General features: G+C 44.2%; 1 protein-coding gene across 8 annotated transcripts in view; it reads right to left on the reverse strand.

Moving 5' to 3' along the window:
* Positions 1-25,309, reverse strand: part of CREBBP (CREB binding protein) — a 676,455-nt gene that overhangs the window by 566,799 nt on the left and 84,347 nt on the right. For all 8 annotated transcript variants that reach the window (XM_033962544.1, XM_033962542.1, XM_033962548.1 and 5 more), the window contains exons 3-4: positions 19,418-19,594; positions 5,196-5,445 (exon numbers count right to left, since the gene is read on the reverse strand). In XM_033962544.1, the coding sequence (XP_033818435.1) occupies positions 5,196-5,445; positions 19,418-19,594 (427 nt within the window). The remainder of the gene's footprint in view (positions 1-5,195; positions 5,446-19,417; positions 19,595-25,309) is intronic.

A 25,309-nucleotide genomic window follows, 5' to 3' on the forward strand; every position in this document is an offset into this window, starting at 1 on the left:
GGTACAATCACTAGTCCTAGGTCTTTTAGACCAGTGTTTTTCAACCTTTTTACATCCGTGGACCAGCAGAAATAAAAGAATTATTTTGTGGACCAGCAAACTACTAAGACTGAAATAAAAAAAACACATTTCCACCCCGTCTCCGCAAGCTGATCCCAAACGCACAAGCCTCAGTTATGATTTTATATTGAACGTATTCCAGTACCTCCCCTCTTTTCCACATCTTAATCCAGCAGATACCTTCCATCACCCTACTCTCTCCATTCCTTATTCAGCATCTTCTCCTTGTCTCCCTATGTCCAGCATATCCCCTCTGTCTCCCTACTCCCTCTACCCATATCCAACATCTTACTTCTGTTTTCATACTCCACCCTCCTGTTCAGCATTTTCCATGTCTCTCTGCCCCCTGCAAGGTCCAGCATCTTTCTTTGTGTCGCTATTCTTCCAGCTCCCACCTAGTTCCAATAACTATCCTCCCCCAAGGGGATCTACCATCTCCCTTCTGTCATACCAATCCCCCCCCCCCCACCGGGTCTACCATCCCCTTCCCACAACACGTGGGAATCCAGCATCTCTTATAAGTGACTCCAGTGTCACAATGGCTGATTTCACCATAACCGACACTAAATCGGAAGCAGCCTGGTTTTTAACTCGCATCAGTTTACTTACAGTTCCCTTGCCCAGAACTCTGGAAGCAACTTGAAAGGCTTATTCTTCATTCAGAGTTAAGCCCAATAATGCTGCTGTCTGCCTCCCCTGCTCACTGGGACTTGCCTCAGACAAGCGCTGAACTGCAGTGGCGGGGGAGCCATACATTCCATGGGGCTTAGGGATGTCTCTCCCGAACTCGACTGCTATCAGCCCTGCCTTCAATTGTGGTCCCACTAAATCAGACAGCTAGAACGAAGACAGAAGCCTCGGGACCTTTCCTCTTGCTTGCATTGCTATTCGCTATAAGCTCTGCCGGTCTCAATCCTGCCCCTCAAACACAGGAAGTCACTTCAGAAGGGGGTGGGATCAGGATCGGCAGAGCCTATAGCGATGCAGGCAAGAGGAAAAGTCCCATGGCTTCTGTGTTTCTTTTTGCTGTCCGTTGTAGCAGTACCGCAGCCAATCCTAACGCCAGCCCTGGAAGGGAAAGGGGAAGAGATGCTCGACAGGAAATTTAACCGCATCAATCTCACCGGCCCTCCATGGACCAGCAGGAATTTTCTGTGGACCGGCGGTTGAAGAACAGTGTTTTAGACTATTGCAACATTCTCTACCTCCCCTGCCCAGGAACAATGATAAAACAACTACAAACAATCCAAAACACAGCACTGAGACTTATCTATTCATTGAGGAAACGTGACCACATCACAGAGGCATACCTCAACTCAAACTGGCTTCCAATTCCGGCAAGAATACTATTCAAATTCTACTGTCTACTCTTTAAAACCATAAATGGCAACAGCCCAATCTACCTGAACAATCGTCTCATCCAAACTACATCAACTAGACATAGGAAAACCCACATTCCATTCAAAGAAGTCAAACGGAAAAAAACTATATGATGGCCTCCTAGCCACACAAGCAGCAAAATTCGACAACCAAATCTCCAATCTACTAATCATGACCCCAGACTACAAAACATTCAGAAAAGAAAGAGACTCTACTCTTCAAGAAATTCCTGCAAACGACTTAATACCGCTAGCTCCTTCCCACTTCCCAATACCACTCCCTAATACCATCCCTATTCCACAAAGAAACCTCATCTACTCCATATCTCCCCTAGAAATTACCAGATATCTTCTTTTTTGTAATTCTTTTGTAATCCAAATTGAACCGCAAAGCAATGGCGGAATAAAAATCTCTAATGTGATGTAAAGTATCGCAAGGAACCCAACCGTCCAAAATTCTCTGTTAAATCCTAGCTCACGTTTGCTCTGGCAGGATACACATTAGAGAATGACACGGGGAAAAATTATGTCCCTGTCACTGCCCCATCCGTGGACCACCATCCCCTTCACCGCCCCGTCCTAGCCGTCCCCGCCGTTCCCTTCATCACCCCGTCCCCGCAGCATCCACACAAGCCTCGGTACTGCAATATTTAGCTCATTCCTTTCTTATAAATCAAAGTTCTGGCTGCTGAACTAGAAAAAGAGATGATCAGCTGGTAGGGCTTTGTTTATAAATTTTTATAAACACAACTAACATACTACTTTATCCTAAAGCAAAAAAAAAAAAAAAGGAAATAAATAGAAATTTTTTTCTACCTTTCTTGTCTGGTTTCTGCTTTCCTCATCTTCTCATTCAATTCCTTCCATCCACTGTGTCTTCTCTCAGCGTCTTCCATTTGCTCTGTTATTGTGCCTCTCCCTTCACCCCCGCCCCAATTGGTCTGGCACCCATCTTCTTCCCTCCACTCCCCCCATAGTCTGGCATCTCTGTCTTCTCCCCATTCTGTCTTCTCTATTTCCCTTCCAGCATCTTCTGCTCAGAGTCTTCTGCACACTCATCTTCCCCATTTCCCAGCATCTTCTCCGCTCTCTTTCTTCCCCAGTTCCCTTCAGGCTGCTTTAGCGTCTTCTCCTCTCCATCCTCCCACCCCCAGCACCCTTCGCACGGTCCAGCATCTCCCTCCCTCTCTTCCCCTTAACTTCTCTTTGTGGCGATTTCTACAAGGCTATCTGTTGTATTGCAGCCGGAGCCTTGAAGTCGCGTCACGTTGGTTGGAAGTGTCTTCTCTGACTTCCTGTTTCCGGTTGCACCAGAGGAAACTTTTCCAGCAGCCACACGCGACACAACTTTAAGGCTCCGGCTGCAATACAACGGATAGCCTTATAGAAATCGCCACAAAGAGAAGGTAAGGGAAAGGAAGGGAGATGCACAGGTGGACGGCTGGCAGGAGAGAGGGGGCTGCCGGATCGCACACTCATTCACCGGTCTATCACGCTTGTTCAACTGCAGAGACAAGACCATTCACCACTCCATGGGGCGGTGAATGGCTTTGTTCCCGTACTCGTGGTGACCATTTTTTGTCACCGTTCTGGCAGGTTACCCGCAGCTAGCAGCAGCTAGCAGTGGGTAACAACCACCGTGTCATTCTCTAATACACATTTCAAATCTGACATATTGTAATCACAAAACAGAAAATAAAGTTCTTTTTTCTACCTTTTGTTGTCTGGTCATTATTCAAATCTTGTTGGTCCCCAGCTCTGGTTGTCTTCTGATAACTTGCTTGCCAGGGTCTCCTTCTTTCTTCTTTCTCCGTGCTAACCATCCATCTTCTATCTCTGTCCTCCCCTTCCGTTTCCCTTCTCTACCCCGGAGGTCTGGCATCTTTCCTTTTTTTCGTCTCCATCCACAGATCCACCTTTTCTCAATTATCCTTTCATCCACCATCTCTCCCTACTTCCCCACTACCCCAGGGTCCATCATATCTCCCTTTCTTTTCCCAACTACCCTCCTATCCAGTATCTCTATCCCCCCTCCACACCATCCCTCCCTTTCTGTTCCTTCCCTCCCTAAATTCCATTGTCCAACATCTCTCTCCCTCTCCTCTGTTTCTAGACCCATTATTTCTTCCCCCCCCCAAAGTCTGGCATATGCACGTCTCTTTGAACCCCCCTTCCCTCCCTCCATGTACTTCTACACCAGGGCCCCCCTTCCCTGAAGGTCTGTCCCCCCCTGAAGGCCTGCATCCCACCCCCGAAGGTCTGCACCCTACCCCTGAAGGCCTGTACCCCCCCCGAAGGACTGTGCCCCCCTCCCCCCCGGAAGGCCTGCGTGTTCCCCCTGGCCTTCCGCGTACCATTTACCTACTAGCAGCAGCCTGCAGAGAAGATCGCTGGGACTAGCGATCTCTACAAGCTGCTATAGATCTTCGAAGCTGTTTCCTCTGCCGAGATCCTGTCTCTGATGTCAGAGGAGGGGGAGACTGCGGCAGAGGAAACACCTCTGACGACCTATAGCAGCTTGCAGAGATCGCTAGCACCAGCGATCTTCTCTGCAGGCTGTTGCTAGTAGGTAAATGGTGTACGCGAGGCCAGGGTGGACGCCGGACACCAGCGGGAGGGCCAGGGGGTGTAGACGGACACCAGCGGGAGGGCCAGGGGGTGTAGACGGACACCAGCGGGAGGGCCAGGGGGTGTAGACGAACACCAGCGGGAGGGCCAGGGGGTGTAGACGGACACCAGCGGGAGGGCCAGGGGGTGTAGACGGACACCAGCGGGAGGGCCAGGGGGGAAGACGGACACCAGCGGGAGGGCCAGGGGGGAAGACGGACACCAGCACTTCATGACTGACCCTCCCCCCTCACCCTCTAAAGCAGGTGCGGTAGCGGCTGGCCAGCATGAGGCAGTGCTGCCACTCATGCTTTAGGGGGCGAGGGGGGTCGTTCAGTTACCGAATCGGGAGGCCGATTTATTTTTGTTTTAAATCGATTCGAATCAATTCACCCGAAGTGAATCGGTGAACCGATTCGAATCGTGAATCAGGCAACACTGCTTAACACACCAACCACCTGACAATGGAATTCTTTGGAGGGTAGTCATTCTGAATGCTTAAAATTTGTAATACACTCCTCCCTCAATGTTCGTGGGAGTTAAGTGCAGAGCTGGCCCGCAAATATTGAAACTTCACGAATAACTTTTGGGCCAACTCTGACCCACCCATGCCTGCCTCCCTCCCTCCTTCCCTCCTCCCCCCTCCCGGCATCCTGGCCCTTACCTGGTGGTCTAGCGGTCTTTCAGGGAAGGAGCGAGCAATCTTCCTACGCTTCTGCCCCATGCAGATCACTCATCCAAAATGGCTGCTGTGAGGTCCCGTAATCTCTCTAGACTACGACAGGAACTCACAGCAGCCATTTTGGATGAGTGATCTGCATGGGGCAGGAGCATAGAAGATTGCTCGTGCCCCCACAAAACCGCTAGGCCACCAGGTAAGGTCCGGGGAGACAGGGGTGATTCCGGTTTTAGGAAATTGCGAATAATCGAAATCGAGAGTCCTAAAATCACAAATCGGGAGGGGGAAGTGTAAACACTTTGCCTATAATAAACCACTAAATATTTCAGAGAAGGCCTTCATTTCCTGCTGTTAGAAGATCATTACGTTCAATTTGGGCACCATCAGTTTCAGACATATCCCATTCCCCCCTTGGAGTTCATTTTTTTAACTGTACACATTAAACTTTGATAGCTTAATAGCTAACTCACCTTGACAGGCTTTTCCAGCCTGACAATGTGTCATATGATTAAGGACATTCTTCATAGTTCGACAGTGGGGGAGTGAGCAATCCCTCACCTCTCCATTGGTTTGTTCTCGTCTTTGACATTTATGAGCATGAAGCAGTAGAACCAGCTGCTGCTGTATCAGTTTGCGTTTCTCTGGATCAGCAGTGGGTCCAGTTCCCATTGATGGTGTTGTTCCAATACCCACCTGCTGCACCTGAGACTGCAATTGAGGCTGAAAATAAGTGAAGTAGAAATTATTTAAGTGCAATATTAGTTAATTTAGAGTAAGATATGTACTCCATTTCAATAACATTTAAATAGGAAATATAAAAATGAAATGAACAGGTTATACTGAAACCTTGAATATCAACTTCTTCTACTACTACTACAGGACAAATAAGGGATTAGAATATTACATTTATTATGGGAATAATTAAAACATGGGTACTGAACAAGTGAATAAGGGTTAAAGCGTTAAAAACAATCTGAAAAGCTTTCAGAAAGGAAAAAGCACAATGAAAACCCAAATAAATCCATGAGACCAAATGGTACAAATAAGTGTATCACCAACAAATGAAAGTACACATGAAAATTACTCTAGTGGACATAGTGGATGATGTCATCCAATGACAGTCAAGGACACTGCTCTTTTAGAAATCAGACTGGAAAGGGGTTTTTCTGTGTATTCACAGAACTTCCACTACCTTTGCAGATCCCCAGTCCATTTCACAGGTTAAGATTATAATCTCAGGATGATGGTTGGGATTTTGTGTCCGATTTATCCTGCTATCTGCAGAAATCCCCACTGCAGATAAGCAGCTTTGCTTTCTCTGTTGAGAAGGATAAATCGATCACATTTGTGAAGGATTCCACTATACTGAGTCACCTTGATTGCTCCAAGATACACTTATGTTTTTATATATAACAACCCAGATAAAGACTGGGAAAATTATCCTGAAAAGAGATGGGAAAATTACTTTTTGAAAGGCTGCATCTCTTTCAGACATTTGGGGCAGACAGTATTGTGATGTGAGGTATAACTAAATGAGAAGCAGATAGGATTCAACAGGAAATCTTGTAGAGCCACTATCTCATATAAGCAACAGATAAAGCTGGTCCTGTAGCTTCATTGGCCTTCACAATGTCTGGAACCTGAAGTTTTACCCACCCATTAACAGTGGATGATGAAATCTACTAATCCATTTGACAGGAAATAGCTGGATAATGCAAAACCCAGTAAACACAGTTACTTACCGTAACAGGTGTTATATAGGGACAGCAGGAAGATATTATCACATATGGGTGACGTCCCTGACAGAGCCTCAGTATGGACACTTTAAAAGTGCATTGCCACTTTAAGACTTCAGAAAGTTCGCAATAGCCCACACCGCGCATGCGCAAGTGCCTTTCTGCCCAATGTAGGCACGCAGTCCCTCATTTCAGTAAGCCATCTAAGAAGCCAACCAGGAGAATTGGGAGGGTTGTGAGAATATCTGCCTCATGTCCCTGGATAACACCTGTTACAGTAAGTAACTGTGCTTTAACCCAGGACAAGCAGGCAGCATATTCTCACATGTGGATGACCTACAAGCTAACCAGAATGGGATGGTGGAAGAGTTGGCCTTTTAGGAAAATAAATTTTGTTAATACTGACTGGCTGAAGTGCCCATCCCGTCTGGAGAAAGATTCCAGACAGTAATGTTAAGTGAATGTGTGAACCAAGGACCAGGTGGCAGGTTAACATATTTCCTCAATAGTGGTAGAACGAAGGAAAGCTATTGAAGCTGCCATAGTTCTAATTTTAGGGGCTGTGACAACTCTCCAGTTGCAGTCTAGCCTGAGCATAACAGAATGATATACAGGAAGCTAACCAGTTGGAAATTGTTATTTTGGAAATAGGATGCCCCAACTTATTCGGATCATAGAAGATGAAAAGTTGAGGAGATGATCTATGCGGCTTTGTTCTGTCGCGATAGTAGGCCAAGCTCACTTGCAATCCAGAGTATGAAGAGCTACTTCCCCTGAGTGAGAATGAGACTTATGAAAAAATACTGGAAGCACAATTGATTGATTGAGATGAAATTCTGTGACAACTTTCGGCAGAAACTTTGGATGTGTGCGAAGGATCACTTTGTCATGGTGGAACACAGTGAACGGAGGGTCTGCCACTAATGCTTGAAGTTCACTTACTCTTCTGGCAGAAGTGAGTGAAATAAGAAGAACAACTTTCCAGGTAAGATACTTGAGATGAGCAGTAGACATTGGTTCAAATGGAGGCTTCGTCAATTTAGCAAAACTACATTAAGGTCCCAGATTATTGGAGGAGGCTTGAAAGTTAGTTTTACATTGAAAAGACATTTCATAAATTTGGAGACCAAAGAGCAGTGAGAGGTTTACCCTCAACTGGTTGGTGGAATGACGTAATAGCGCCGAGATGGATTCGAGTTCTGAATCAGACAAATGAAGAAGGTAATCCAGAACCAGTGAAACTGAAATGGATTGTGGATCATAATGATGACGAAGATAGCAGAAGGAAAAACAAGTCCACTTCTGCTGATAACATTGTTGAGTGGTCGGTTTCCTGGAGGCTTCTAGAATAAGTCTCACTGGCTGATAGATGTGGAGTTTGTCAGCCCAGGCTTACATTGCTAGCTGTCAGCATTTTCTGTTGGCCTAACCAATGTCAGCAGAGGTCTATGGGAGATTATATCATTGGCTAACTATTTTGTAGATAAGATTCAAGGGATAAGGAAAACATTCAGTAACAGCATAGATCCAGAAATGGACTACTCAGTTCCAGATTCCTGTATTCCAACATCAAAGTGCTCCCACTTTACATTACCCTCATTATCAGATCTGAGAAGCTTGTTTACCTCACTGAATACAAAGTGGAATAAAGAAGACTTCTTTAATATTTTTGGCAAATACATTCACCAATTAATCTCTTCCACACTTGAGAAAGGGACTATACCTCAAAACTGGAAAAACTCAAGCATTCACCCAATACCCAAAGATGTTAAAGGGAATCTGAACGATTCCAGTAATTTTAGGTCAATAGCAACCATTCTATTTTTACCAAAAATGACGGAAAAAATAGTTTTTAATCAAGTTTGAGATTTCATAGAGAAAACCGGAGCATTACACCCTCACCAAACAGGATTTCGACAATTTTATTCAACCAAGCATTCTTTAATCGGCCTGACATCCACTGTACTATATTTTTGGGATCAGCATCAATCAGTTCTCCTTATATCCTTAGACCTATCATCAGCGTTCGACACCATTAATCACTACCTTCTTTTACATAGACTAAGATCTATGGGAATCTCGGAAGTTGTTCTTCAGTGGTTTCAATCATATTTTCACGAACGTTCTTCTAAGGTTATATTTAATAACTCTTCAGCAAGGATAACTTCAACAAACCTTGGGATTCCGCAAGGCTGAATTTTATCTCCACTATTATTTTATCTCCACTATTATTTAACATATTCCTGGCAAGGATAACTTCGACTTTGGGATTCCGCAAGGCTCAATTTTATCTCCACTATTATTTAACATATTCCTGGCACTCAGTCAGTCAATTGGGTTTGTCCCATTTGCATATGCAGATGACGTACAACTGTTATACCCCATAGACTCTAGTGCTGTTGGAGAAATTACACCAATCGATGAGAAACTTCCTAAAATATCAAAATGGTTGCATGACAATAAATTGGCCCTCAACACATCCAAAACTGAGATTATGCTCTTTCCCTGCAGGGAGGGTCAGAAACTAGGAGCAAATATAACCATAAATACAATTAACCTTAAAGTAGTTACTAAGGTAAAGATTCGCGGGGTCATATTAGACCAAAAGCTCAACTACCACGATCAAATTAGCTCACTGGTAAGAATTTGTTTCTACAGGTTAAGATTAATCAGATCACTGTCCGCGTTTCTCGATAAATCATCACTAAACATCTTAATACATTCCCTAGTCATTTCTAAAATTGACTATTGCAACGCCCTATACAAAGGGACTATCTTAAAAGAAATACGTAGACTACAAATTCTCTAGAATACCGCAATAAAAATTATCATGAAAAAAAATAAAATTGATCATGTAACCCCACTGTTAAAAGAAAATCATTGGTTACCGGTAAACCAAAGAATTACTTACAAAATAGCCTTACTCACACATAAAATATTAGTAAATAAAGCCCCAGCATTTTTAGAAAGATTTCTAATTCCATACACCCCTGTAAAATCTCTAAGATCAGAAGAAAAATCTCTATTAGTAATTCCCTCATTAAAAATCATCTATTCAAGGAGGGATATGATCTTTTCTGTTACAGCTCCTCAAATTTGGAACTTGCTTCCTTTCAACATAAGAGAAGAAAAATTACTTATCAAGTTCAAAGGCCTACTAAAAAGTTGGATGTTTAAGGACGCCTTTAACTGACCCAATTAAAATCACATGACCTCACTCTGGAATATATCTGGACAAGGAACACTGTTAAGTAGAATTTAAGTCGGTAACATTCCCTAACCTTTTGTCTCTTTACCCATCCTTTTTCATTTATTTTGGAATTGTATTTACTCCAATTTTTTTAAACCCCCCCCCCCCTCAACTGCATCTGTATGTTATATTTGTTTTTAGTGTCCTGTTTGTTGGAGTTTTTATTTTTTTTTTTAACCTTTGTAAATCGCATTGGATTCGGATATTGCGATCATATCAAATATTTTAAATAAACTTGAAACTTCATATCTGATCTTGGGTGATGTCAGTGCAGAGGGACCATCAGCCCCCGAATCCTAAATTACATCTAAATTAAAAGTAACAAAAGACCTTGGCACAGTTCTGAGGTTCAAAAGTTATGCTAATGTCTGGTGCTTAAGATAGACAGTAACCCCAGCTGCAGGTTCTAGCACAAATTAACAGTATCACCCAGTCTGAGGAACAGTTTCTCTCTCTTTTCTAGTCTCTCACGCCCCACACACCTTATTTAACATTGTTTCAAACAGTTTACAAAAGATAGGTGTACTTAACATCAATAGACTCTATTTTTAGAACAAGTCTCAAACTTATAAATATAAGTGGTTTATCCCCTTCTCTCTCTCTAGACCGGGGGTCGGCAACCTGCGGCTCCAGAGCCGCATGCGGCTCTTTTCCACCTTTGCTGCGGCTCCGGTAGTGTGTCACGCAGGCATGCACCTTACAAGTCCAGCGTCGCGGCGGGAAATAGCCATGCTGAGCAGTGAGCTCAGCACATACACAGATGAAAGCCTTGCTTGCTGATTGGTCCGGCGGCCCCGCCCCGCCGTGCCGCCGGACCAATCAGCAAGCAAGGCTTTCATCTGTGTAGTGCTGAGCTCACTGCTCAGCATGGCTATTTCCCGCCGCGACGCTGGACTTGTAAGGTGCACGCCTGAAAAAGAAATCATCCTGGCCGGGGTCGGTGTCATGCTCCGGAGATCTACAGCCTTCCTATCTCCCTCTCCCTTCTACCTGCTTCCGGCCACACCTCCTGCTCCGCGGCTCTCTTCGGCAACTCAGCAGCAGCGATCGACACAAGCTTCTGACGTCGGGGCCTACCCTCTGCGAGTCCCGCTTGTTTCAACTTCCTTTTTCCACAAAGGCGGGACTCGAAGAGGGAAGGCCTCGATGTCGGCAGCTTGTCTTAATCACCGCTGCTGACAAGTTGCTGAAGAGAGCCGCGGAGCAGGGGGGTGTTGCCAGGTGCAGGTAGAAGGGAGAGGGCCAGATGCAGGACTCGTGGGTGAGGGAGGAGAAGAGAGAGAGAAAGAGAGAGGGGAGGGGAAAAAAAGGAAATATTTCATACTGGGCTGGGCCGGAGTGGAGGGAGGGTGGAAAGATTCTAGCTACAGGGTGCATTAACAAAGGAAAAGGGGGGAAAGCTGAAAATGGAGATAGTGACACAAAGAAAAGAAAGGGTAAGCAGGACCTACTGAATAAGGATAGAGATACAGAGGGGACATGAAGAGGAGGTGAAATAGAGACATAGAAGTAATGCTGAAAAAGTGTGTGGGGGGAGATAAAGACATTGAAAGGGCAAATGGTGAACATGGCGTAAAGATAAGGACAGAGACAAATGAAGATTCTGAAAAAGTGGTGAGATAGGGATATAGGTGAGATGGACACAAAGAAGGGTGATGCTGGAAAATAGGTGGAATGGTAATTCTGACAGACACAGAAGGGAAATGCTGGATCAAGGAGAGATGGGGCTCAGGCTGGATGGAATGAGGAGAAATGCCTTGTTGGCCCGGAACTTCCTCTCCTACGTCAGAATTGACGTCAGGGAGCGGAATGCTGGTCAGCGCAACACTTCTGCAGGGAAAGCTTGGGACGGCGGTGGCTTGGGGGCTGTTCCCCGATTGCGGTGGCAGCAAACCGAGTGGCTTGGGGGACGGCACGGAGACAGAAAGAAGGGGGAACAGGGAGACAGAAAGAAAAAGTTGGGGGAGAGAATGAGGTCTGGAGGAGAGGAAACATACAGGAGGCTGAAAGAAAGGAAGAAAGATTGGATGCACAGTCAGAAGAAGAAAGTGCAACCAGAGACTCATGAAATCACCAAATAGCAAAGGTAGGAAAAATGATTTTATTTTCAATTTAGTGATCCTGTATATAGCATTAAGATAAGAAACAATATATGCAGTGTTAGATTTGTTTTATAATGGTTTTGCGGCTCCAAGTTTTTTTTTCTTTTCGAAAACGGGTCCAAGTGGCTCTTTATGTCTTAAAGGTTGCAGACCCCTGCTCTAGACCCTAGTTTCCTTTCTCCCTGAAGCCTGGATCATCCCCCCTCTCTCTCTTTTCTCTGTACTCTAACTCATCCCCCTGTCTTCTCACAGATACAGCCTCTCACTTACCCAGACACACATTAATGCAGGTAAACTGTCCTTTCTCTCTCTCACAGTCTCTAACCACTCTGTATTTGTAAAGCTTATTTCTATTCTTTTCTGTACATTTGTAACTCAGCATATGCTTGATGTATCTTTCTAAACATTGCCTTTCTGTAATATTAAGCCTATTTCTGACAATATATTCTTTTATGCAATCACTCTTGGTTGTCATTGATTTCATTTCCTACTGAACCTTCTATGAGGGTATTGAACCCGGGACCTGGCAGATTGTAAGGCCTTCACCTTATATCATTGGGGGCTTGTCTGTTGCAGCATTACCCCTCTAAAACCTTACAGAGTTCAGCTGCATTCAGCCCAAGAGATACCAAACTGTCATGTGCAGCGACTGAAGGTCAAGATGTAGAAGTGCACCTTGACTCTGCGTAGAAGTAGAAAGGAGAACCAAGGATGCCTGGGCCACCGAGGAGCTATTATAATCATGGTGGCTGTCTCCTGCTTGACTTTGATCAGAGTCTTTAAAATGAGATGAGTAGGTGGAAACGCATAGAGAAACTTACGTGTCCAATCCAGCAGAAATGCATCCGCCTCCAGGCAGTGAGGTGAATAAAGTCTGGAGCTGAACTTTGGCAACTTGCTGTTGTGGGGAGATGCAAACAAGTCCACTTGAGGAGTACCCCACTGAGCAAATATGGGATGGAGAACTGCAAAATTGAATGTCCATTTGTGAGGCTGAAGAATTCTGCTGAGCCTGTCTGCTAAGCAATTCTGTTACCCCTGAATGTAAACTGCTCTAAAGTAGATGTTCCAAGCAGTCGCCCAAAGCCAAATCTTTTGAGCTTCCTGGCATAGAAGGAAAGATCCTGTGCCTCCTTGCTTGCTTATATAGTACATCGCTACTTGATTGTCCATGCAAAGTAAGAGGACTTGATTGACTATCAGATACTAGAAAGCTTTGAGAGCATAATAAATCGCTCTGAGCTCAGAAGATTGATGTGAAAGTTCTGCTCTCTGGTGGACCAATGACCTCAAGTCTGAAGACCATCCAGATGTGCCCCGCAGGCATAAATGGACACATCTGTGGTCAAAACCTTTTGATGAAGAGGCATGTGAAAAAGCAGATCTCTGGAGAAAGTGGATGAAATCATTCACCACTGCAGCGACTGTCGAAGAGACGATGTCACAGAAATGTGCTGTGAAAGAGGATCTGTTGCTTGGGACCACTGGGAGGATAGAGCCCATTTAGGTGTTCCTAGATGGAGCCTCGCCAGGTGACTCACATGGACCGTAGATGCCATATGGCCCAGAAGAACCATCATTCGCCTGGCTGATATGGATTGGAGCTGGTCCACTTGATGACAAAGTTAAATCAGATCATCCTGACGATTTTGGGGAAGGAATGCTCTCATCTGAGTAGTGTCGAGAAGTGCTCCTATAAACTGAAGGTTTTGAGACGGAAGTTGTGACTTAGGGAAGTTGATCTTGAATCCCAAGTTCTGGAGAAACGAGATGGTACACTGGACACTAGAACAACATCTTGACATGAAGGGTCTTTGATGAGCCAATCGTCCAGATAGGGAAAAATCTGAAGACCCTGAGATCTCAAGGCCGCTGCTACCACAACCAGACATTTCGTGAAGACTCTGGGAGAAGATGCCAGGCCAAATGGTAGTATCTTGTACTGACTGATAGTGGTGATGTGTCACTTGAAATCTGAGATATTTTCAGGAAGCCTGGTGAATTGGGATATGATCCAGAGAGCATAGCCAATCATTGTGAGCCAAGAGGGGATACAGAGTGGCTAGAGATAGCATTCAAAATTTTTCTCTGACCACAAACTTGTTGAGGGCTCTGAGATCTAAGAGAGGACTGGCAAGGGTTCAAAGCAGACTCTTGGAGGATGATCTGGAGGAAAGGCAGTGAAATGTAGAGAGTAGCCCTCTCAAATGATTTGCAGCACCCAAAGATCGGAGGTGATGAGCTCTCAACAATGAATATAAAGTTGAATGTGGCCTCCGATTGGCTGAGGAAGAGGTTGAATTATTGAAGTTATGCTCTCCAATAACACGTCAAAAGACTGAGTGGATTTAGCAGGAGCAGCAGGCTGGGCCTTGGCAGGACATTGCTGTTTTTGCTTCTTTTGCTGAGGTTGTGCTGGAGCAGAGGCTTTGGCTGAAAAACGCCTCTGGTAAGATGAAGCAGGCTTGAAAGGTCTCAATGATGTGGGGGGTTTTCTTGGGTTTAACTAAGGTGTCCCATCGAGTCTTGCTTCTGGGTTGCAGTCTCTGCCGAATCCCCAAAAAGCTTGTCTCCCAAGCATGGTACATTAGTCTGTCCTGATGGTTTACGTCCATTAAGGAAACTCTAAACCATGCTAGCCTCCTCATGGCTACAGACATGGAAGAGGCTCTGGACGTGAGTTCAAAGATGTCATAGGCAGAACGCACCATATACTTCCTCAGTTGTAGGACAGTGCTGACAAGTTGTTGGAAACCCTTCAACTTATGGGCAGGAATGTATTTATGATATTCAGGGAAATGCTTCATAAGGTGCTTCAAGTAGCATGAAAAATATAAATTATAGTTGGCAGCTCTATTAGCCAACATGAAATTCTGGTAGAGCCTTCAACCAAATGTGTCCATGGTGCAGCCCTCCCTACCAGGAGGGACTGATGCATAAATATTTGAGGAAGCAGACTTTTTCAAAGTAAACTCAAATCCTGGGAGAGAAATTATTTTGTAGAGACTCCAGTTTCCTAGGAGCCACCGGTACCGAGAGAGGTGATTTGAGATTCTTGTAGAAAGTTTCTCTTAAGATCCCATGCAAGGGAAGCTTCAACATTTCCTTTGGAGAATGATCATAATCTAGAGTTTTGAGATACTCCTTACTATACTTAAGAGTTAGCCTCCAATTGTACCGAAAGATCATTTGTCTTATAAATTTAGTGAAAGACAGCTTTTCGGTGGGAGAAGTAACTCTAGCTGGCAAACATCTGGGAGAGTTTGATGCAGGAGAGTCATCAGCATCGGTAGTAGACGGAGACAGATCAGGATCGGAGTCTTCTTGCAAGTTAGAGTCCTGCAGCAGAGATGGAGAACAGTGCTTCGATCAGTGCCGTTCCGGTGTCCAGGTTTCAGAATGTTTTCTCTTCCAAAACACCTTTCCAGACTTGACGGGGCTCCTGTCAGAGTGCCTGGAAAAGGATGAATGACATCGAGCAAATGGAGAGTGATGCTTAGAAGATCGATGCTTTGGTGCCGGAATGGCAGGACTGGATCGACGTGTCCAGTCCCTGTGACACACCGGGGGAGACGTTGCCATGAATCCTGGCAATGTTAGGCTCAGGCTGGACCAGTACCAGAGGAGTCAGCATCGGGAGAAGCAAGTGAAACTGGTCTCCGAGCTCCTCACGAAGCAAAGCATCGAGCTTCTGCTTCAAAGTAAGCACCAGTACATGGGGCTTTGTTGCTGGTACCACAGGTGTTACGACACGATCTGGAAAGGATGACTCCGATGACGAAGCACCCTTCAATAAAGGAGCTGGTCGCTGCAGGGGCTTGCGTTTGGTCAGCATTAATTGGCTTGATACCTTTGTGACCAGCATCCCTGATGGGGGAAGGTGATGGCTTCTTAGCCGGCTTACCCGAGGGCGCGATGTGCTGCGATGTCGATGCTGGTGCCTCTAGCGGTGTTGAAGCCTTTGATGCAGGTGACTTAGATGAAGACGGTATCGCCAATGCATCTCCCTTCAAGCTGACACTAAAGAGCTTCTCTTGTTGGAGAATACAGTTCTTGATGGTTCTTTTTTGTAAGGAAGAGCAACGCTTACAAGTTTGAGCACAGTATTCAGGACCCAAACACAGTTTTGGGTTTTTTTGGGGTTTTTTTTACAGTTTACAGTTTATTTAAAATTTGATAAAAACACTTATAAAACTTTCTAAGCGCTGTATATAATAAAAAATGGGGTATAAAATATAGAGAAATACATACAAAACAAACAATGGACAACAACTTACAGGAACAAAAGGAATAAAGGGGAAGAACTGCAATGGTATAAAAAAAAATTAACAATTAAGGAGAAAACGAAGGGAAGGGGATACGACTAGAAAAATCTTTAAGACAATAAGAGGAAATTAAATGATTAACTGATCAGTTGTTTAGCTATGCTGAGGTAGGTAAATTTAAGTTTCAAACGCGACCTTAAAAGAGAAAGGTTTTCAAGGAACTCTTAAATTTTCCTAGTATGGGTTCCTCTCTAAGATGATTTGGGAGCGAGTTCCAAGCCTGCGACATTGGTGTCGATGCTGGTGCCTCTAGCGGTGCAGGTGTCGATGCTGGTGCCTCTGATATTATCTATGCAAACGTGTGCGGATCGGGATGGTGCAGTTAAACTTGTAAGGGGGGAATGTTCTTGAAGCAGCCTAACGGCGAAACATGTCGATATGACAGGTCCCTTTCCCAATGAGATAAGACAAGTAAAAAGTACAATCAGAATACTTAAGATAAGTTTTTAAGTACTATTTATGATTATTAAGATTAAGCACTTTAAGCACTTTAAAAGAATATAAAATTAAGCATTAAAAATCACAAAATGGTTTAAAAACAAAGAAATTATTGAGAGGGCTAGTGAAGAAGCCATAGCCATTAAGAGTTACTGGTTAACCACGAATTATGCGGTGACCAAATGGCATGTCTGAAGCCTTAAAAAGACATCTATAAGAGGTTTTCAAAAACGATGGTGGACATTGATTTAAGTATGGTTGATGTATGAATTATCAATGCCATATATATGACTGTGATATTTACGGTGCCTCTAGCGGTGTCATCACTTTCGATGCATCTCCTTCCATGTTGACATTGAAGAGTTTCTTTTGTTGGAGAACACAGTTCTTGATGGTTCTTTTTTATAAGGAAGATCAGCACTACAAGTTTGAACAAGGTGTTCGGGACCCAAACACTGCAGGCACCAGCTATGAGGGTCCGTTAGCAATATTGTGCGAGAACACCGACCGCACTTTTTAAATCCCATCAGCGGGCATGACATGGACGGAACATCGCCTCAGTCAAATCAAACTCAATGGCTGAGATTGATGGCAAAAAAATTATTAACTTTTTTTTTCTATACAAAGAAAAAAAAAATGAAGTATAAGAATACAGAAAAAGAAATTAGAGACAAGAGCGGGAAGGGAAGGAAAAAGATTCAGCTGTTGAAAAACGCAATTTCTTAGCTCCACCGAAAACTAAGAACTGCTGGACCACACGCCTATGTCGGACGGGAAGGTATTCGCACATGTGCTGTGCGGGCTATTGCAAACTTTCTGAAGTCTTAAAGTGGCGATGCACTTTTAAAGTGTCCGTACCGGGGCTCTGTCGGGGATGTCACCCACATGTGAGAATATGCTGTCTGCTTGTCCTGGGATAATGACAGTATCAAAAGACAACCAGGTGGATTGGCAAAGAGCTGAGGTCTTTTAGAGAGCAAGTAAGAGTTGCTTGTAACCCACAGTGTGAAATGCTTGCTTTACCCATTGTGAGGAAAGAGCTTTGGGTTAAATTTGGTACAATATGGATTAGCTGAGGTGAAATGCAGAGAACAGGGACAGCCCTACCACTGAATGATTTATTTTTGCAAATGAGGCCCTCAATAAGTCTCTCTGCACATTGCCCCACATCCTGCTGCAATGCCTACATCAGATGCCACTATCAGAAATCACCTTTGGTAGAAATTCTGTATAAGTGCAATTCCATTACAGATGAACTGTAAATGCTAAGAATTGTAAGACTACTGTCTGTGCAAGGTCTTCATAAGTCATCAAACCCTTATATATTTTTCATATTATGCTGCTTACAAAATACAATTCAAAATATAGAAATCTGTTTCACTGGTTTACACAACAGATTATACTTTCAACATGAAAGAACTGAAAGAATATTCAGAAAAATTAAAAATATGAAACAAAAAGGTTTAAGTTTTCATATACCCTGACTTGAAACCTGATGAAAACCCCTTTTGTTCCAATTAAGCTATGATTCATTTAGGAAAATTTTAAAGAGTGGGATAGTAAAGTTTTTTTCCCATTCTTGCCAGAGCAGGTATTTGGGGGTTTTTTTGGTGGGGGGGGGGGTCGATTGGTTAGTTGGTTTGGTTTGTTGTTGGGTTTTTCTTTAACTGGATTTAGGTCTGAAATTTTGAGTGGGCCAATCAAGAACAATCACTTTTTTCCTGAGCCACTCTATTATTCCATTTGCTTTCTGTTAAGGATCTTTGCCCTACTAAGAGAATATTCTCCCTAATAGTTTTCCTCCAGAATGAGTGTACTTTGCACCATTGATCTTCACAAGTTTCTGTGTCAGTAATGCTGCAAAGTATTCCTACTCCATTTTGCTGCCATCACTATCCAGAAATAATGTTAAGAGTGAGGAGCTGTGATTTTACACTAAACATGTTGCTTAGCACTGAGATCAAAAGTTTCACTTTGGCCTCAGATACAAAATTCCCTCCTACCCATATGCCTCCTTAGGGCGCAGCTTCCTCTTTTCGTAAAGACAGGAAGTTACATCATAAGGAGGAGCCCAACAATGAGAAGGCCACAAGCATCATTGTGCAGGCCAGTATACAGATTGTCTCACTCTTCTACAAGGTATGTGCCAGCAGCAGGGAGGGAGCTAGAACCATCAGTCCCAAGGAAGAGAGGGAGGGAATGCAAGGCAAAGCAGATGTTGGGGCTAGAAGAAAGGGCACAGATGGGGGATGGAGCTGAAGGTAAGATAGAGAGGTGTTTAGGGGAAGGCTGGAACTGATCTGGGCTCCACTAATCTTTAATAATCTCAAGGGAGGAATCCAACAAGCTCCTCTATGATTTCAGCAAAATCCAAAAACAAGAATTGTGAGGAAAAGATGTCACCAACCAGGATGTCATTCAACAAGAGAGTTCTTTATTGGTTCTGTTATTGGACTGGACTCGACACTTGTTGCTGAAACACTCCACTAATGTTCAGCAGGCTGGCTGAAACTGATCCTTGAAGGATACACCTGCCAGATGAAGATTTAAAATCTGCTCCTCTCCAAGCAGACAAAATAGACCCTTATCAAAAGGGATCTTCAATTTCATGAAAAAACAAACAAACTGCAACTATAGCGAAAAACCTCAAAACGACCCCCCCCCCCAAAAAAAAAAAAAAAAGAAAGAAAGAAGCCAAGAAGATCAGAAGACACCTTTCATGCTCACCTGCAAAAAGGAAAACTGAAGGGGAGGAGGAAGTTTTGAAAGCTGTGATTGACATCTTTCTAAGGTTCAGCATACCATTCCTATTGCACTGAAAGTAAGTTTTAGGTGGCTTACCATATTTGGCACAGTGGTAACTGAAGTACTCTTGATGTCAGCAGGAAAGGGAGGCAAGCTGTTGGCCATTCCAACTTTATTTGTTAATTGTGGACTCACTCCTGTGGCTCTGATCTGCTGCCCTCCAGTTTGACTGAAGGGCTGTCCAAAAGGATTGGTATTACCTGTCATTCCCATCTGGATTGGAAACAAAATACAAAATGGCTATGTATTCCAGTTTGTTTTCTTGACATATGTGAAGACAAAATAGTACAATCTGAATATTTGAAATAGTTTTAAATTCTGATGAACAGACCAAAATAACCATAAATTACAGCAATGCACCTGTGGTCACATTCAATGTGCTTCTAATGATAAATTGTAGCAACTGACCACTGAAGAAACTGAGGAGACCCGCGCCTACATCGGATGGGAAGGCACTTGCACGGTAACGTCAGTCACAAACTTTCTTAAGTTCTAAAGTGTATCAGCGCTTTTGCAGATGTCTGCATCGGGGCTCCGTGGATGACGTCACCTACTTGTGAGAATATGCTGTCTGCTTGTCCTGGGATAATGACCATAAATTACAACAATGCACTTGTGGTCACATTCAATGTGCTTCTAATAATAAGTTGTAGCAACTGACCACTGAAGAATAGCCACTGAGTTATATATGAAAACATATTACTCTAAAATTTAAATTCTAGCCAAAGTGATAATCTGGATTTACTAACATCGTCAGTGTTCATTTCAAACAGTTTTTAAATAAAGCAATGTTTCTCAGGACAACAAACTTTAGAATTCAAAATTATAAAATGTCGACTCAAAATTTGTCATCTCTATTTCTTCACTGAACCCTTTCCATCTGCCTCTACTATACTCACGATAAATATTACAACTATTTAACAACCATTCTCTTATTTCTATTTTTTATTCAATGATGTGGAAAAATATTTTTAATTGTCTTACATAAAAGAAAGAAACCAAAATAAAACAATAGAATGAGGCCTCCAGTGGATATTGGATCAAAAACTTGCTATCATGACTACTAGAAAAGCTGTTTCCCCAATGCATTAAGAGGAAATTATGCCCTACCTGACCCTTCTCTTTCCCTATTGTTATGCACTGATGGGTGTTCTCCCTTTCTATGAGCAGGCAGAGGTAGGGAAAACTGAATTCTACCAGTGATATTGCCAGTATAAGCTGTATCAATCTAGTATGTCTCTGCCCAAGTAGAAGGTGGTCCCTTTTTGTACAATGTACCCATACCCCAAACATCACTGCAGCTGCAATAAGCAAGCAAGCAATCTACCACAGAATGGCCCTCCAGGATATAGCAATTTCATGAGAATACTGCAAGAAAATTTTTTTTTTGGGGGGTGGGGGAAATTTTCTTTTTTTTTTTAATTTTGATAGCGTCCCACACCGCAGGTTATTGAGCAAGATGGGTTCGATGGGACTGGGTGAAACATTAACCACATGGGTTAGAGACTGGCTTAGAGGTAGACTTCAGAGGGTAGTGGTAAACGGTACCCTCTCCGATACGACGGAGGTGATCAGCGGAGTGCCGCAGTGCTCGGTCTTGGGCCCGATCCTATTTAACATCTTCGTAAGACACTTGGCTGAGGGGCTTCGAGGTAAAATTACATTATTCGCCGATGATGTCAAACTATGCAACATAGTAGGCAACCGCACAACAGATGAAAGCACAGTGCCCGACAAAAGCTCAATGTCCGACAGTATGATGCAGGACCTACTCCTGCTGGAGCATTGGTCAAAGACTTGGCAACTAAGTTTCAATGCCAAAAAATGCAAGGTCATGCACCTTGGCGGCAAAAATCCATGCAGGACTTACACCCTAAATGGTGAGATCCTAGTAAGGACTGTAGCAGAACGTGACTTGGGGGTGATTATTAGCGAAGACATGAAGACTGCCAATCAAGTGGAGAAAGCTTCATCCAGGGCTAGACAAATCATGGGCAGTATCCGTAGAAGTTTCGGCAGCCGTAAGCCCGAGGTCATAATGCCATTGTACAGATCCATTGTGAGACCCCATCTGGAATACTGTGTACAATTCTGGAGGCCGCATTATCAAAAAGATGTGCGGAGAGTTGAGTCGGTTCAGCGAATGGCCACCAGGATGGTCTCAGGACTCAAGGATCTCCCGTATGAGGAACGACTGGGTAAGTTGCAGCTGTACTCACTCGAGGAACGCAGAGAGAGGGGAGACATGATCGAGACGTTCAAATATGTCACAGGCCGTATCGAGGTGGAAGAGGATCTCTTTTTCCTTAAAGGACCCATGGCAAAAAGAGGGCATCCATTGAAAATCAGGGGTGGGAAATTTCATGGCGACACCAGAAAATATTTCTTCACCGAAAGGGTGGTTGACCGCTGGAATAATCTTCCACAACAGGTAATTGAGGCCAGCAGCATGCCAGATTTTAAGAAAAGATGGGATTGGCATGTGGGATCTCTTCATGGAGGTAGTTATGGGGTGGGCCATTAGTGTGGGCAGACTAGATGTGCTGTGGCCCTTTTCTGCTGTCATCTTCTATGTTTCTATGACCTATTAGGCGCCCCTGATTTACACTGTCTCAACTTTTCACACAATTTGGAGACTTGATATTCAGAAACTGAATCAAAAGAGCGCACGTCTCCTGGTGCTAAAAACTGCTAGTGAAGTTTAGTAAAAAGGGGGAACCTAAGGTTCTTCTTAGTGACCATTTTGCTCACTACCATCTGTGATGTAAACAAAATAAAGCAGCCTGCAGTGGAAAGTGCGGTAGCTACCGTCACCACCTCCTCCCACCTGACATACCACATTGTCAGTCCAGGACGCTGGAGGGAGGAAAATGGAGTACGCTCACTCCCACCAATCGGGTGTCTGTTGCAGCGGTGAGAGACAAACATGAGGGCCAATGAGGAACAGTACCAACCCCAGCCATTCACGTGTTCTCTCTGCCACGGGAAGGAATGGCGGGCCAAATCTCAGCCCAGATAACGTGCCAAATTTAATACCCCACAGGCCAAATCTGATCAGAGTTTGATATGTCTGATTTACACTTACTGTGATGAGAGAAACTGCAGGCAGAGTTGAACACAGCTTACAGGGAGATGCTTTGCTCAGTGAACTGGAAATCTGGATTTCAATTCTTCTGACTACCCTACCAGCCAGAGACCTTTGCCACCCCTGGACTGAAACCCAACAAGGAGAACAAGTGCGAGCATGAAATCACACCGCTACTGCCGCACTGTAACCAACAAGGAAACCAAGCGTGTGCATGCAAAGGGCGGAAAAGTCCCGGCTCTCTCAATCGGATTTCTAACTTAGCCTCAATAAAATATCCATTCCTTAAATGTACGATGACCGAACCCACAGTACTAAGACTCCCAAACAGAAACTGAAGTTCAAACAACCGTAAAAGCCAGACATACTCACAAGCTTGTTGTTAGGGCCAGTTGAAGCCAGTTAGAGCTAGTAGCGCAGCAATAATAGGGCAGAATGTAGCAACTGTGGTCTCTTTTTTTTTTTTTTTTTTAACAGAGAAGGGAAAGAAGAAAAAATTGAGACCCAGTCAGACCCTCTAGCAATGGAGGGAGGGTGAGGCAGGGACCTGGGGGGGCCCAGGTGTAACCCCTAAAGCCGGCACCGTTTAGCCGGACACCCCTGTCTCACTGAAGAGAAAATCTCAACAGGAGAAATAGCATTGCCAGCTCACTGAAGAGAAACCTCAACAGGAGAAACAGAATGGCAGTCTCACTGAAGAGAAAACTCAACAGGAGAAAATAATTTTCCAGTCACAGCCAGAATTCAGGAGCTAGTTGAATAGCGACCATTTCCTGCTGGGAGATAGAGAATACTGGAGATACAGGAGGAGTGCCAGCCAATAGGACCACCTGTTAATCAGTTTCTCTATCTCCGCCTGCTGGTAGATGTGTGCTATCCCATTGGTCTCTGGATTCATCTGTTGCTGTTGCTAAGGAAATCTGGATTTCAATTCTTTTGACTACCCTACCAGCCTGACCACCATGGCCAGAGACCTCTGCCACCCCTGGACACACCACGCAGACGCCTGGTGGAGGAACACAGTCTAGCTCCAATCCCGGTCACACCTCCATGGAATTGCTCAGCCTGCACTACATCCACTAGCGGATAAACCTGGGGTTAGCTAGCTCCTGAGGGAAAGGTCCTGGAGCCCAGATCAGATGTGCAGGCTGTCCAGGGGGCTTACTGCCAAGCAGGGAACCTCTCAGAAGCAGACGTTTTCCAAAGGTCTGTGATCTCCTGCCACAAGGAAATCCCTGCAGGGAACCTCCACAGCACTAGGGTGAAAACGTGACCGAAAAGTACCAAAATTACTGATAAAACCAGAAAATAAGACAAGCAGGAAAGATAAGCTCCTACAGCCTAGCCTAGCCTAGCCTGAGCATGCTCAGTGGTAAGATGTGAGAGGGAGGAGTTTGAGGCTTCCTACAGATCCCTAGCACGAGAAGGTAAACAACACACTGGTCCTGGAATAAAGTGGGATTGTACAAAAAAATTTGTGTTCTGATAATCTAGTCTTCAAAGGGTACAATGTGTGTCCTATGTATATCAACTGACAGGGACAAGTAAGCATATAAACTACCCACCTAGTAAGGCAGTTAGTCCTGCTCCTTATCATCATGGATTGACGGCCCGGAGTCAAAACATATTCACCCTCAACCATAATATTGCAGTGGATACAAGCTCAACACCACAAATGATCTGGTTTATCTTTGGTATATATGGTCTGCAACGAGAATTAAAGATAAACCAGGACATTTCTGATTGGAGCATTTTCGGTAGGAGGTGCTTAGCTGTTCCCGCAGTGTTCTCTTTATAATCTGGCGCCATTATAGGAAGATTAGTGCATGGGGTGGGCAAATTTTCCCCTGAAAGCAGCAAGCTTGACCGGTGAAACAAGATTTAACACAGTTACTTACCATAACAGGTGTTATCCAGGGGGAGCAAGCAGATATTCTCACATGTGGGTGATGTCATCCACAGAGCCTGGTACAGACAGTGGTAAAAGTGTATTGCACTTAATATATTTTAGAAAGTTCATGACTGTCTACACCGTGCATGCGCAAATGTCTTTCCGCCCAACGCTGACTCGCAAGGCCGTTAGTTCTATGCCCAAGTGAAAAAGCCAATTAGGGGAGATAAGTGGGTTGTGAGATTATCTGCCTGCTGTCCCTGATAACACCCGTTATGGTAAGTCTGTGCTTTATCTTTAGACAAGAAGGTGGCATATTCTCTCTCACATGCGAGATTCCCTAGCTGTAGTAAAGGGATGGAAAAAGACAAGGAAACAAACGCTTGTTGCCTAGCAAGAAAAATCAGGTATACTGTCTGATACGAGTAGGCGGAGGTAAGGGAATGAAATAAATACAGACTAAGCAGAAGAAGGGTATTACGACCAGGACGAAGGAAGTCATCATGCCGCTGTATCGTGCAATGGTGCAGCCGCATCTGGAGTACTGTGTCCAGTACTGGTCGCCGTACCTCAAGAAGGACATGGCAGTACTTGAGGGAGTACAGAGAAGAGCAACTAAACTGATAAAGGGAATGGAAAATCTGCCATATACCGACAGATTGAAGCAGTTGGGACTTTTCTCACTAGAAAAGCGGAGACTTAGAGGAGACATGATAGAAACCTTCAAGATCCTGAAGGGCATAGAAAAAGTAGACAGGGACAGATTTTTCAAATTAAGGGGCACCACAAGTACAAGGGGGCACTCGGAGAAATTGAAAGGGGACAGGTTTAGAACAAACGCTAGGAAGTTATTTTTCACTCAGAGGGTGGTGGATACATGGAACGCGCTTCCAGAGGCTGTTGTAGACAACAAAACATTAAATGGTTTCAAAGAAGGTTTGGATAGATTCCT

This window comes from Geotrypetes seraphini, chromosome 11 (assembly GCF_902459505.1).
Source record: "Geotrypetes seraphini chromosome 11, aGeoSer1.1, whole genome shotgun sequence".
Classification (NCBI taxonomy): Eukaryota; Metazoa; Chordata; class Amphibia; order Gymnophiona; family Dermophiidae; genus Geotrypetes; species Geotrypetes seraphini.